The sequence below is a fragment of the Phyllobates terribilis genome, unplaced genomic scaffold (assembly GCF_046119375.1).
Source record: "Phyllobates terribilis strain yellow unplaced genomic scaffold, ASM4611937v1 Scaffold_5__5_contigs__length_657084704, whole genome shotgun sequence".
Taxonomy (NCBI): Eukaryota; Metazoa; Chordata; class Amphibia; order Anura; family Dendrobatidae; genus Phyllobates; species Phyllobates terribilis.
This window is the reverse complement of record NW_027362765.1, coordinates 168,025,932-168,039,711: the sequence shown is the minus strand read 5'-3', so window position 1 is coordinate 168,039,711 and position 13,780 is coordinate 168,025,932. Positions and strand designations below refer to the sequence as shown.

General features: G+C 41.7%; 1 protein-coding gene across 2 annotated transcripts in view; it reads left to right on the top strand.

Annotated features, from left to right (window-relative positions):
• The window catches only part of THRA (thyroid hormone receptor alpha), a 168,020-nt gene that overhangs the window by 125,561 nt on the left and 28,679 nt on the right, over positions 1 to 13,780 (top strand). The window contains exons 3-4 of one of the 2 annotated variants that reach the window (XM_073683385.1): positions 8,929 to 8,990; positions 12,500 to 12,600. In XM_073683385.1, coding sequence (XP_073539486.1) covers positions 8,929 to 8,990; positions 12,500 to 12,600 — 163 coding nt within the window. Of the gene's footprint in view, positions 1 to 8,928; positions 8,991 to 12,469; positions 12,601 to 13,780 lie in introns of both variants that reach the window. The other variant, XM_073683384.1, reaches the window with a different exon arrangement.

The following is a 13,780-nucleotide window of genomic DNA, read 5'->3' as shown; positions in this document are numbered from 1 at the left end:
GAGCCAGGCTAATAATGCACTAGTACATTGGTATGCAGAGACGACACAAGCTCACGCTTCACTACATACATATGCATAAAATGTTCATTAAGTTTTGTAATGCCTATCACAGCCTCCCTGAGGCCTCCATCGCCTCTCATGGATGGATAGCACGTCTTCATTTTTCACATTTCCCCCTCTTGAAGGTTTTGTATCATTTGCAAGGCATCTTCTCACGCTAAAATAAGTGTTACGATGTATTGCTGACACAATGTTCTGCGACTACTTCTATGCCTGTAGCTACATGGCGTAAAATGGTAGTCACCCAGAAAAAGAGCAAATTGCATGCAACCGATAGCAGTAATGGGCAACCGTAGGAGGAGAAGAATATAGTCTGCAAAGGTATAGTATAGCAATTCAATGGTGGGTATGGTGTGCACAGACTTCAATGGCATCAAGTGACAGGATGGGGCTCAACAAAACATGCCCCACAAGTCCTGTACAAGGTGGTATTTTAGGAATGGACATGACCATGGCAGTGCCAAATGTAGTTTTGCCTGGTCTTGACATTAACCCTATCTATCCATCTATCTATCTATCTGTTACATAGGTGAAAACAGTACCCTCACTGCTTAATTTTTTTTCATTTTGGGTTGCTGGCATTTTTTTTCTTTACATAAAAGGAGGGCTAAGTCAAAATCCTAGGACTGGCACCCAATTTACTGTTATGATGCTGCAGCTTCTTTCCTGTGATGATCTATCTATCTTAAAAAAAATACAGAAGAAAAAATGTGGTTGCAAACGTCGCAATGTATTTATATGTGTTAATGAAAAAAATCACTTTTTTTTCCACTGCAATCATTGTAGTGCTGCCTACTTCTTCATTTTCATCTATCTATCTATCAATCTATCTATCTATCTAATCCATCCACCTCTCCGCACACACACAATGTCGCTGCTCTCAGATGTCCTCTTCCTATGTTGCTGTGGTTTGGATGCTGTAGATGCAGCAGATGTGGACAGTGACAGCACGGCCCACGTGTGGACCAACGTCTCATTTAGGCAACATAACAGTGAGCAATGAGAATTGGGAGGTTTGTGACGATCCTGTGACCTGTCGTTGGCTTGTGCCCCAGTCACACCTTCTCTGGCACAGTCAGCTGCACGTGGTATTCACCAGAGGTGCTCAGGATCTCTCAGGCAGGGCTTCAATGAATTCAGCAGGGAAGGCTGAAATGCACCATATTCCATGGCTGCATTATTAATTTTCTAATCATTCTCACCTTTGCTCGGTATAAGCAATCTTTACTTGTACAATATACCTTTTATCTGCTGCCTTATCACTGATTTCCTGTATGTCAGGTCTCTTTACCTCTCTTGCTCCCTTCCTTATCTCTTGCTTGTTTTATACATTTTTATCTTCTTTTCCATTCCATTTCTTTTGTTACTATGCTTCTTTGTAGCCTTTTTTGTGTGATTTCGCTCTGCACACCCTTCTGTTTTCATTTTAAGCAGAAGTAGAAGAAGCTGAATTGCTTGCTCTGTTGTCGGCCTTTTCTCCCTTCTTCTCATCTGTGCAAGTTTATCTCTGGTTTGATTTTCCCCGCATCTGGTGGGAATCAAAGTTGTTTATGGCAAACTTGGCATGGATCCTCCGCAATCAGTACCCTATGTCGACTTCCAAAAATAACATTCCTGCTTTGAAAATGCCGCAAAGCAGAACCAAACAGACCAGGGTTGATTAACCACTACATTACCCCAAGGAGAGATGAACACTAGATCGCTATAGTGTGGACCTCACTTATGCACATGGTGACATCTACAAATATTCCACTCAGATGCAAAATCAAGATTTAAAGTCTGCAGCCATCATCCCCTTCCTTTCTTTTCTCTCTAAAGCGGTACGGATGGCCATTTTATCAGCATTTATCCAGGGCATGAAAACAAAGGTAGCACATATCATATGTCCACTAGGGATGAGCGGACCCGTGGAAGTTCGGGTTCTGGTACCTGACCCAAACTTTAGTCCAAAGTTCGGTTTGGGTACGAGAACTGTACCAAAACTTGAACCAGAACCGGAACCCCATTGAAAACAATGAGGACCCGAACTTTGGAACAGGAAAATTTCTTTCTCTCTCTCTGTCTCATCCCCAGACTTCCCCTGAAACTCTGAACATTAAAACGGACTTCCAGGAGAAATCCATGTTCGGAGTTTAGCACCGGACACTAACTGTCCAGTACGAACCCCGAACTTTTAAGTTCAGGTTCGCTCATATCTAAGGTCCACCAGTAGTAATATAATCTTGCTGCGTGGCTGCACATGCCACATGTACCTGATTTGTCACCATTGCTCTCTCTACACCCATTGCCACTCAAATCTGAGCAGTGCAAACAATAGGACACTCTTATTTCACCAAGTTTCACTTCGGAAAAAGATGTGTCACCACTACTGATATGTCTGCTTTAGTTTATATTTGCATTCCCCTTGAAATAGCAGTTCTGGAGCATCTTTTTAGAGGCATGGTGCTGTTCCTCTTTTATCCCTTCTGGAAAGGTATGAAACAATGATACTCAGGTAGTAATCAGCAAAAAAGAACCCTCGTCCGATGTCCATGTCAGCACTCCGCGGCAGCCGGACCACGGCAGTACGAATTTTCTCGCTGGCATCCTTGTGATTACTAGGCCCCCTTGATGTCATGACGTGTGTTGCACCAGTACTTTGCTTTTCACACTGCTCTGGCCCGATTGTGAGTACCAAAGTAGTCACTGATCCAGGGTACTTTGAATCTTTTTGCTCATCTTTACAACCGGTCATTACTGTTCTTAATGTTAATGGGACATTTCTATACACTCTGACATTGTAGAATGTATTCATACCTTCCCAGAAGAAGTAACAGAGGAATTGTACAATGCAGACTGGTTAGGAAAGTTGGTCAGGTTTAGGTAGACTCGATACATAAGGATGAAGTGCTCTGCCCACTAGGACTGTTCTTTGACAAATAATGAATAGGTAGGGGGGCAACTAACTAAAAAGACTTAAAGATTACATGACATAGACGTCTCATCTGTTGTGTATGAAAGTATTATAGCACGTCAGGTGATCCAGATATACTGGTGCATCTCACTAAATTAGAATATCATCAAAAAGTTAATTTATTTCAGTTCTTCAATACAAAAAGTGAAACTCATATATTACATAGAGTCATTACAAACAGAGTGATCTATTTCAAGTGTTTATTTCTGCTAATGTTGATGATTATGGCTTACAGCCAATGAAAACACAAAAGTCATTATCTCAGTAAATTAGAATACTTTGAAAAATGATTTTAAAATCCGAAATGTTGACCTACTGAAATGTATGTTCAGTAAATGCCCTCAATACTTGGTCGGGGCTCCTTTTGCATCAATTACTGCATCAATGCGGCGTGGCATGGAGGTGATCAGCCTGTGGCACTGCTGAGGTGTTATGGAAGCCCAGGTTGCTTTGATAGCAGCCTTCAGCTCGTCTGCATTGTTGGGTCTGGTGTCTCTCATCTTCCTCTTGACAATACCCCATAGATTCTCTATGGGGCTAAGGTCAGGTGAGTTTGCTGGCCAATCAAGCACAGTGATACTGTTGTGTGTAAACCAGGTATTGGTACTTTTGGCAGTGTGGACAGGTGCCAAGTCCTGCTGGAGAATGAAATTTCCATCTCCAAAAAGCTTGTCGGCAGAGGGAAGCATGAAGTGCTCTAAAATTTCCTGGTAGACGGCTGCGCTGACTTTGGTCTTAATAAAACACAGTGGACCTACACCAGATGACATGGCTCCCCAAACCATCAATGATTGTGGAAACTTCACACTAGACCTCAAGCAGCTTGGATTGTGGCCTCTCCACTCTTCCTCCAGACTCTGGGACCTTATTTTTCAAATGAAAATTGGAATTCTGGGACCTTGTGTAGTGTATAAATGACTGCCTTCTGGACATCTGTCAAGTCAGCAGTCTTCCCCATAATTGTGGAGCCTACTGAAGCAGACTAAGGGACCTTTTTAAATGCTTAGGAAGCCTTTGTAGGTGTTTTTTTGTTAATTATTTTAATTTATTGAGATAATGACTTTTGTGTTTTCATTGGCTGTAAGCCATAATCATCAACATTAACAGAAATAAACACTTGAAATAGATCACTCTGTTTGTAATGACTCTATATAATATGTAATTTTCACTTTTTGTATTGAAGAACTTAAATGAACTTTTTAATGATATTCTAATTTAGTGAGATGCATATTTCTCATCCCACTACTGGGTGCCAAAAACAAAGCAAGTGTCTAATCTGTCTTCTGCCCCTGCCTGATTTTCCATTGATGCTGCCAGTAAAATGATCATGTCTCTAAATGATGCTTTATTTAGGGAAAGTTTTGCGTGTTCTATGTCTGACCTTGTAGCATGACAAGGATGTATTATGTGTTCTCCCTCCTAGTACTTGTGGACACACAGTGACGGAATGAAGTGCTGCACACCCACCCTGCATGGGTGGCGCAGACGGAGACAATACACTTGATATTGTGTCAGCCTTCTGCTCCCAATGACAATTTACGCAGTCTGATTCTATATAAAAAGTAATATTGTCATTCAAAGAGTTCCACAGGCTGAATAGATGCATAGAAACTTTCTTCCTCCCCCTCTGCATTGAGTAGAGCAGACTGCAGAAAAAATGCATAGAACATGTAACCTGTTACTCCCACTGCATTATGACACAGACAGAAGGAATGTATGGAGCATATTATCTGCCCCCCCTCGCTAACACACAGGAGAAGCATGTACAACCTGCAGAATTTTTTGCCATCTCCAGGCGAGGAGAAGTTGTCTATTCTGGACTTGAATGCCCCATAGATGAGCCTGTGTCGCTTCTCTGTACACCTTATTGTCATTCTGGGCAATTATACATAGAAGATACATTGTACAGCCTACTACTAAAATGCTTATGTGGATTGTTGGGGTGCCACATAAATGCTGTTTTTCATGGTTGGCATAACTGATGTAAGGAAGAACTCGGGAATATTTTATTTTCTATCTTTGCCACCAGTTGTAATCAGGTTGTACACCAGTTAAAAAGGTAGTGCAAGCAATTCTTCCACACTGTCTTCGCCGTTCTCGGGCACTGTTGACATAACCAACTCTGACCATCCGAATCCTATAACATTTTTGTGGACCGAAAGTCATCTTTTTTCTGTATTCCTATGAGTGCCTCAATGTAAGTGTCGTAGGAATGCACTGAGGCTCTGGCCCACAGGCCACATGGACGGCACTGTAGCACGCAGGTAGTCGGTGCAGGGCATGTGATATATTGGAGACCGATAATTCGCCAATCAAGCAACTGATAAAATGGAGACGAAGATTTAAAAAGAAGGTTAAACTCCTCATTGGGACAAGTTTTAGGCCATGTTCACATGGAGTCTTTTGAGGAGAACAAATCTGAAGACTAGTTCAAGCGGAATCATTCTTCAAGAAACTCTCCCTTTTAGGGGAGCTCTTGGAGGAGTTTTTATTTTCCTGAAGTGGATTTGAAGTTTTTTTCCTTAAGCATTTTTTTTGCAGCCTTTTGATTTGACTTTGCTTGCTTAAAATTGATTCTATCAGGATCTTCTTCCAAGAAGTGATTTGGACTTTTTTCTTTTTTCTACCAGACATTTTTCAAAAACCTGAAGAGAAAAAAAAAACGCTAAAATAAAACTCCTTTTAAGAACCGAAAAGTGGATTTCCCATAGAAATTAATACAAAGGGTTTTACAAGTGTTTTTTTCTTTTAAAATTCAATGAAATGATCAGAGCTAATGAAATGAAATCATCAGAGGTGATCAGTCCCAGAGGAGAAAGAAGCATATTTCTCTAATTACGGTAGGTATATTACAAAGTTTCTTAGGATTCGTTCACATAGCGTTTGCCACTATGTTCAGTGGCTCTATCGGGCTTACTTCCAAACCCCACAAAACGCTATGTGAACCCAGCCTTATATTCACATGTACTATTGATTTATGAAATAGAAATTAAAACAACAGTTACTGAAGAGTAAACGTCATTTATAGATCAATAGTACACATGGTCAAGGTCTTCAAATCAAGGACAATTTCTCTGGCGACGAAGAAACAGCTCGTACATAGTTTGTTTTTTCTGTACTAACATATGGATGCGAAATCTGGACGATAAAGAAACAAGACAGAAAAAGAATAAATGCCTTCGAAATGTGGTGCTGAGAAGGATGTTACCAATACCATGGATGGCAAGAAGAACAAATCATGCCAGACATGTCACTCAAAGTAAGGATCACCAAGTTGCGACTTGCTTACTTTGGACACATTATATGAAGAGAGCAATCATCAATGAAAAACTGGAGCAAGTCAGAGAAGAGCTACCATGATGGCGAGCAGACTGCAAACTATGCCCTACGAGGAACAGTTAAAAGATCTGGGAAAAAGAAGGCTAAGGCTATGTGCCCACGATGCAGAAATGCTCCAGATTTTTCCTGAGCGTTTCTGCATCTCCCTGGCAGAAAAAACGCATGCGGATTGTACATGCGGATTGTACATGCGTTTTCCTGCCAGGTGCATGCGGATTGTACATGCGTTTTTCCTGCCAAATACAAGCGGAAGTGAAGCGTTCTTCACATGCGTTTCCGCATGCGGGTTGACAAGCGCTTTCCAAGCGATTTTAGCATCACTTGGAAAGTGCTTGACAACTTGGTCACACTATATAAATCCATGCAACCGGTATAGATTTATATAGCGTGACCGTAAAAGAATGGTAAAAAATAAAAAAATAAATATTATACTTACCTTCTGATGGCCCCCGGTGTCTTTGTCCTGGCTTGCCGGCAGCTCGCGGTAGACTAAAGGACCTGCGGTGACGTCATTTAGTCATGTGACGGGTCACGCGACCGCCAACCACCAATAGCGGTGGTTTTGTTTGTTAACTTTACCATTCACAAAAAAGTTTGCCTCATCACTGAACATAATGTTCTGTGTAAACTGAGGGTCCTGTTCCAATTTTTGTTTTGCCCATACTGCAAATTCAGTGCGCCAATCTGGGTCATCCTCGTTGAGATGCTGCAGCAGCTGGATTTTGTAAGGGTGCCATTTGTGAGTAGCTAATATCGGCCGAAGTGATGTTCGACTGATGCCACTCTCCAGTGACATGCGGCGAGTGCTACGCTGTGGGCTCTTGCTGAATGAAGCTAGGACAGCCACTGATGTTTCTTCATTAGTGACAGTTTTCTTGCCTCCACATTTTGGCAAATCCAAAGCTGAACCTGTTTCACGAAATTTGGCAAGCAGTTTGCTAACTGTAGCTTGGGAGATGGGTGGTCTCGTAGGGTGTCTTGCATTGAAATCTGCTGCAATGACCCGGGTACTGCGTTCACCAGACATCAACACAATTTCTATCCGCTCCTCACATGTTAAACTCTGCGACATGTCAATGGCTGTAAAAAAAGAGAAACTTGTAAATAACTCATGAAAGAATAAAGTTACGTTAAAACCAAGCACACCATTGTTTTTCTTATATACAATATATATATACACACACACACACACACTCACATGTGTATATATATATGTATGAAACTTTGTAATATATCTTATTAGAGAAAGCCACATCTTTCTTCTACTGGACTGATTATTTATTTTTCAAAATTCACAATTTAAAATCTGGCTTCAGTGAATACAGTTTTTCTCATTACTGAGATAGGAGATGGCAGTTGGTGCTCATAAAGTTCTATGTAGAGCTGTAAGTGTAATTTCAAGTGAACCTGCAGAAGAATGTGTCTGTCTCTATCTCAACCCTCCCACAGAATTGCAAAAGCACCAGCTTTTCATATTTTTTCTTAGTAATGAAAAATTCACTGAATACAAATTTTACCCGTGAATGGAAAATGGAAGATCAATACAGAAGGTGAAAAAAAAACAGATTTGTCTGATAAGATATATTGCAAAGTTTATTGTTTTCACATGTACTGTTAATTTATGGAATAAAAATTAAAATGATGGCTACACTTTAAGGATAATTTTGGAGCGAATCTACTAGGAAAAAAAATCCTTTGAAATCTGTGAACATTGCACAGGGTCTCATTTCCTAGAAAGTTATTACTAACCTCTTTAATGTCTTAGACAACTAAGGCTATGTGCTCACGATCAGGCTATAGCAGCGCTTTGGACACAGCATATTTTCGCTGTGTCCAAAGCGCTGCATCAGATCCCGCAGGTAAATCCTCATGTGTTCATTGAACACATGATGAGTTACCGCACCCTATACATTCTATCGGGGAGATTTCTGTTGCGGAGATTATCGTCTCTGCAATAGAAATTGACATGCTGCGGCTGGTAAAACTGCGTCGCCGGTGAGTTTATGCTGTGTCAAATAGAAGCACAGTGTGCATAGGATTTCTATAAATCCCATCCACTGTGCTTCTACTGTACAACGCAGCGTTTTGGACACAGCGCAGGTGAGCTGCATCCAAACCGCTGCTATTACGGATCGGTGGATAACCTCTTTAATATATTTAATTCTTTTTCGTAGCGGACAGTGGGGTCTTTTAGCACTCACCATTATCATCTTTGGAATGTATTTTTTCTCCTTTTGCACAATACATAATGGCATTGGGCACCTGCTTTCCCTGCTTTTACTCAGCAGCTTGTGTCGGTCAGCAGTTTGACATAGACAGCTAGTGACACAGTGACACAATATAGTAATCCGGTGCATTTAAGTTCAAGGCGGTGAGTGTTTTCAAACGTAGGTGTGTTAGGTGGTGTCCTGTTTGGTAAGAGTTTTAATACTTGGATATTAATGACGTGCAGGATTAGAGGACTCTCTTCTCTATAGCTAAATTTCTGGGTACAATACACATGTCAGAATTAGTGAGCTATTTCTGACAGCCTCTACATCTTGTCTTTTATTCATGTTATCTCTCTATCCGTACAGGTGGCCGGATGGGAAGCGTAAAAGAAAGAATAGCCAATGTATGGGAAAAGGCGGTATGTCAGGTATGATGTCCACTGAGGGTGTTTGTTCTGTTTCTCGGACATGAAATTTCTATCACTCCTCCCACTGTATAATCCTTCCTGTATCTCCTGTATCACTATTGGCTTTGGATCCCACGATCATTTCATTTGCTCATTCTTGCAAGGATTCTCCAGGAGAACATAAATAAATCTTAATTATCAGCATAGGACTTGCTGCAGTTACATTGGGTCCATTATGCTGTGTGTTGGTTTTTTTTTTAATTGCAGTGAAAATTTGTCCTTTTTTGCGAGATTTTAAAATTGCGGCAAAAACAAGGAATCATTATTTTTATGTGTGAACCCAGGCTTACGCTGCGTACCCATGCCACAATCAAGTTGTGGCGTTAGATTGCAGCAGTCCTGTGCTGCCGGGGTCTTTGCATTCTCTCCCTGCCCAATCACTTAATCTTGCAGGGAAACACCTATTTCTTTGGCAAAGCTGTGCCGTTGATCGCAATAGCCACTCGGCTTTGCATGTTAAACAGGTGTTACCCTGCAAGATGAAGTGATTGGGCAGGGAAACAGTGAAAATCCGCAGCGGCACAGGGCTGCTGTGGATTAAAGCCAAAGTGTACCTGCTATATGTGAACGCAGTCTTAGGGTATAGCCACGTGGGTTGTATATGCATTGGGTTTTCCATCCAGATTTTCCAGAAGGACAGTATGCTTCTGCTAACAGCAGTGTGAATGAGATCTTACAACCTCTCATCCATATGCTGAGGAAAAAAATTTGTAGTGTAGATTTACCAGAAATGTAGATTTTTTTTTTTATCTGCTCAGTGCTGTGGAATTTCACCCCGGATTCCACCCATTGGCTGTACACCTCTGGTAATTCTGCAGAAAAGTATTTCAAACTTTTTTTCATATGGATTTTGGAGCAACATCTACTCCAATATCCACATAAAAATTCTCCACATGGAGTTCTTTACTTGAATTTTGTAACAAATGTTGCTCCAAAATCCACATAAAAAAAGAGCTTCGAATGCCCTTTGAATAAGCTTACTCTTGATATCAATGAGCAAACGCTGCAAGACTGCACATGGTGCTGTTTTTGCCTCTGGTTTTTGGAGCATTTTTCATTAAAGGGAATCTGTCAGCAGATTTCTTCTATGGAACCTGAATGCAGCATGATGTAGGGGCTGAGACCCTGATTCCAGCGACATATCACTTACTGGGCTGCTTAGTGTAGTTTTGATAGAATCCCTGTTTTCTCAGATGTAGACATAGCAGTGCTTAACTGTGTATAACCCCGCCCCACACCACTGATTGGCTGATTCCTGTGTACACTGTACAGTGTCAGCAAGCAGCCAATCAGTGGTGGAGGCGGGGTTACACAGATTAGCCAGCCTGCCTTGCATGCTACACCTAGTTCTCTAGTAATAATCTCCTACTGATAAAACACGGATTATATTGAAACTACAAGAAACTACCAAGCAAATACACATCCCTGGAATCAGTCTCTCTGAATACATTAAACTGCTCTCAGATTAAATAGCAAACAACCTGCTGACAGATTCCCTTTAAACTCAATAGGAAGCTTACATGTTTTTTATGAGTATTTTTTCCTTGACAAAAAAAAACTTTACATGCATGTCTGATTAGGCCAGTTTCACAGATTCATCGTTCATGGTCTGTATGCAGACCCTGATGTCCAGACTGGCTGTGGTTTTCACTGCCTTCCTATATGCCTATCAGGCTATTGAATTCAGATCAGGAGACCTGTGGCTTTCTGGACATCATGGGCCACACACCGATCGTGAATGTTAGCTGTGTATGCCTAGAGCCTTAGGGACCACCTCTCCATGGTTTGCTTCTTGTCCAGGGGCAAGAAACACATCCATATGGTCCTGTGTTGGGTCCATGGATAAGACACAGGCTAACAAATTACTTCTTCGAGAGTTGATCAGCAGGGATTAGGAAAATTAGAGCTTGACGCGCTCTGTTGCTAACTGGGTTGGCTTTCCTGGAGAATCTTAAAAACATGGAGGGGTTAACCTTTACCATTCTTCACTCCCTTGCTCTATCTTACAAATGTGGTTTGGGGGTATGGCTATGGATAATGTGTGTAATACGCTCTCCCCTTTCTTTGCAATATTTTGGAAGGTATTCTTACTATTTTATCAGTCATTCCTATAACTGCTGCTCCCACCTAAATTCTTCTGTCGTAGTAACTAGCAATCCGTGAAATAAATAAATCACATTTCTGTAAATCAGTGCCCAAAGTAAGTCTAGTAATCAATACCAATCTGTCATCAGCTTGACAGGACTAGTTTGGGCATGACGATGGCTTCTGAATATTTACTCTCTCTAAATAGTAAACTGCTTTCTGCCATTACGAAATTTTAATATCTGGAAATCCTGCACAAAGTCATGTAGTGGATTGCAGGGCTTGTGCCTAGTCATACGGTAGTGATAGGCAGTCTTTGGCTCTACATAGTGGAGGCATTATGTAAGATTGGCTACGCAGTATGTAGTTACTCAGCTAATAGTATCGCCTATCTGTCCCTGATCATAGTTTCCATAGGGCTTCCCGTGAAGGTGGCTCAGCTCAGAGTGGCGCCACTACACTCCTTTTACTGGAGGAAATTAATTAGCATACCTTTTACCCAGGATCGTTGCCTAGTCTATAGGTCCCCCTTTTCCAGGAAAGACAGTACCCCTAGACTGTTATTAGCCACTATCCATCTAAATAGCTTTGATATATCTGAAATGGCTTTTTTACTCCTGAAGAAGCAGATCAGCAAGGTGATCCCTGACAGCGCCCTATTTGCCTGTGGTGCTGTGTTTCCTCATCTGTAATACGACCATGATGTGTCTCATAACACCAATGTCAGGCCTTCCCTCCCACGTTTCTAGCCCTTCTGCAGCAGAAGCCGCCGTTTCACCCCACGCAGCAGGCCCCCTTTCACCCCGCTGCCATCTCTGCACCGTCCAGACAGGATCTCAGAGTTATAAAACATAATTACTTCCGAAATGGCAAGAGAGAGAGATATTCAGAAGGGAGAGACACTGGATAATTACTTACGACATAATGAACAGGCCCTCTTGTGTTCCCGTGTCTCCATGTGTTGGCCTGGCTGTGTGTGTCCTCTATGGCTGTGTGTGTCTTGCCTCTAGCAGACCCCCTGTGTTGTCTTTGCCTGTCTTGATCCGCTTAAGGCCACGTGCACACGTTGAGTATTTGGTGAGTTTTTTACCTCAGTATTTGTAAGCCAAAACCCGGCGTGGGACAGTCAAAAACACGTCACCACTTTATCACCCACTCCTGGTTTTGGCTTACAAATACTGAGGTAAAAAACTCACCAAATACTGAACGTGTGAACGTGGCCTTACACTCTTGCTTGTTTCTCTTATTGACCCATTGTTCTGGCACAGTTTGTCAGTCTGTCTGTACCCCCAAAGCCTGTATCGGTGTTATTGACTTGAATAAGAGTGTCCCCCTCCTTTCACCCGGCGAAACAGGTGACAGCTCGGTATCTCTGCTCTCTGCAGGGTACATCCCTAGCTACTTGGACAAAGACGAGCCGTGCGTGGTGTGCAGCGATAAGGCCACAGGTTACCACTACCGGTGCATCACCTGTGAGGGCTGCAAGGTGAGTGAGCCAGCGTCGTTTCCGCTGCAATCTCTAATTGCTGACGTCCTGATATATTGACGTCTGCCCATGTATAGAAGGACAGTCTCTCCCGTTGTCCGAGTGATGGCATATGTCATTAAAATGAGATTGTGGACAGCACAGCACGCTGAGGATGTGGTCACAGCAGTGCTTGTCGGGATTTCATTCTTTCAACATTATACATATAGGGACAGATTTATCAGAACTGTCTAATGGAAAAACTGAATTTGTTGCCCATAGCAACCAATCAGGGCACAGTCCAGAGCAGCTTAAAAAAAAAAAGTTGGGCTCATATTGGTTGCTATGGGCAACAAAACCGTTTTTCAGTGAGGCTCAATGTTCTTTATAGAGTTCATTATATAATGGAAACACCCATTGGCCGTGGTACAAACAGATAATTAATATATAAGCCAAAGATTCTTCAGCAAACTGATCACTGTCTATAGTATGTGACTAGCTGCTTAACTGCTATCCTCCTCCTCCTCCTCCCAGGCTGCAGTAATAGGGACCATATTCTCTACTCCTGAACTGTATGGCATATAATATTGCTATGTCTGCCTCTTGTAGTTGGCACACAGAGGTAGGAAGGAAATACCAGCAGGAAATGGCCACAGTGGATTAAAATGGATTAAAAACAGCCTAAACAATATAAAGTGTAATCTGGGAGGCGAGCGACAAGTATAATGACATAGATAGATAGATAGATAGATAGATAGATAGATAGATAGATAGATAGATAGAGTTGAAACCAGAAGTTGACTAACACTATATAAAAAGACACATATTCATGTTTTTCTCAATATCTGACATGAAATCAGAATAAACCTTTCCCGTTTTAGGTCAATTAGGATTACCTTAATTATTAATATTTGTCAAATGCCAGAATAATGAGAGAGAGAGAATGTTTTCAGGCATTTTTATTACTTACTGCAAAGTCAAAAGTTTACATACATTTCATTAGTATTTGGTACCATTGCCCTTAAACTGAATGACTTGGGTCAAACGTTTGGGATATCCTTCCACAAGCTTCTCACAATAGTTGGTTGGAATTTGGGCCCATTCCTCCTGGCAAAACTGGTGTAACTGATCCAGGTTTGTAGATCGCCTTGCTCGCACCTGCCTTTTCAGCTTTGCCCATAAATTTTCAATAGGATTGAGA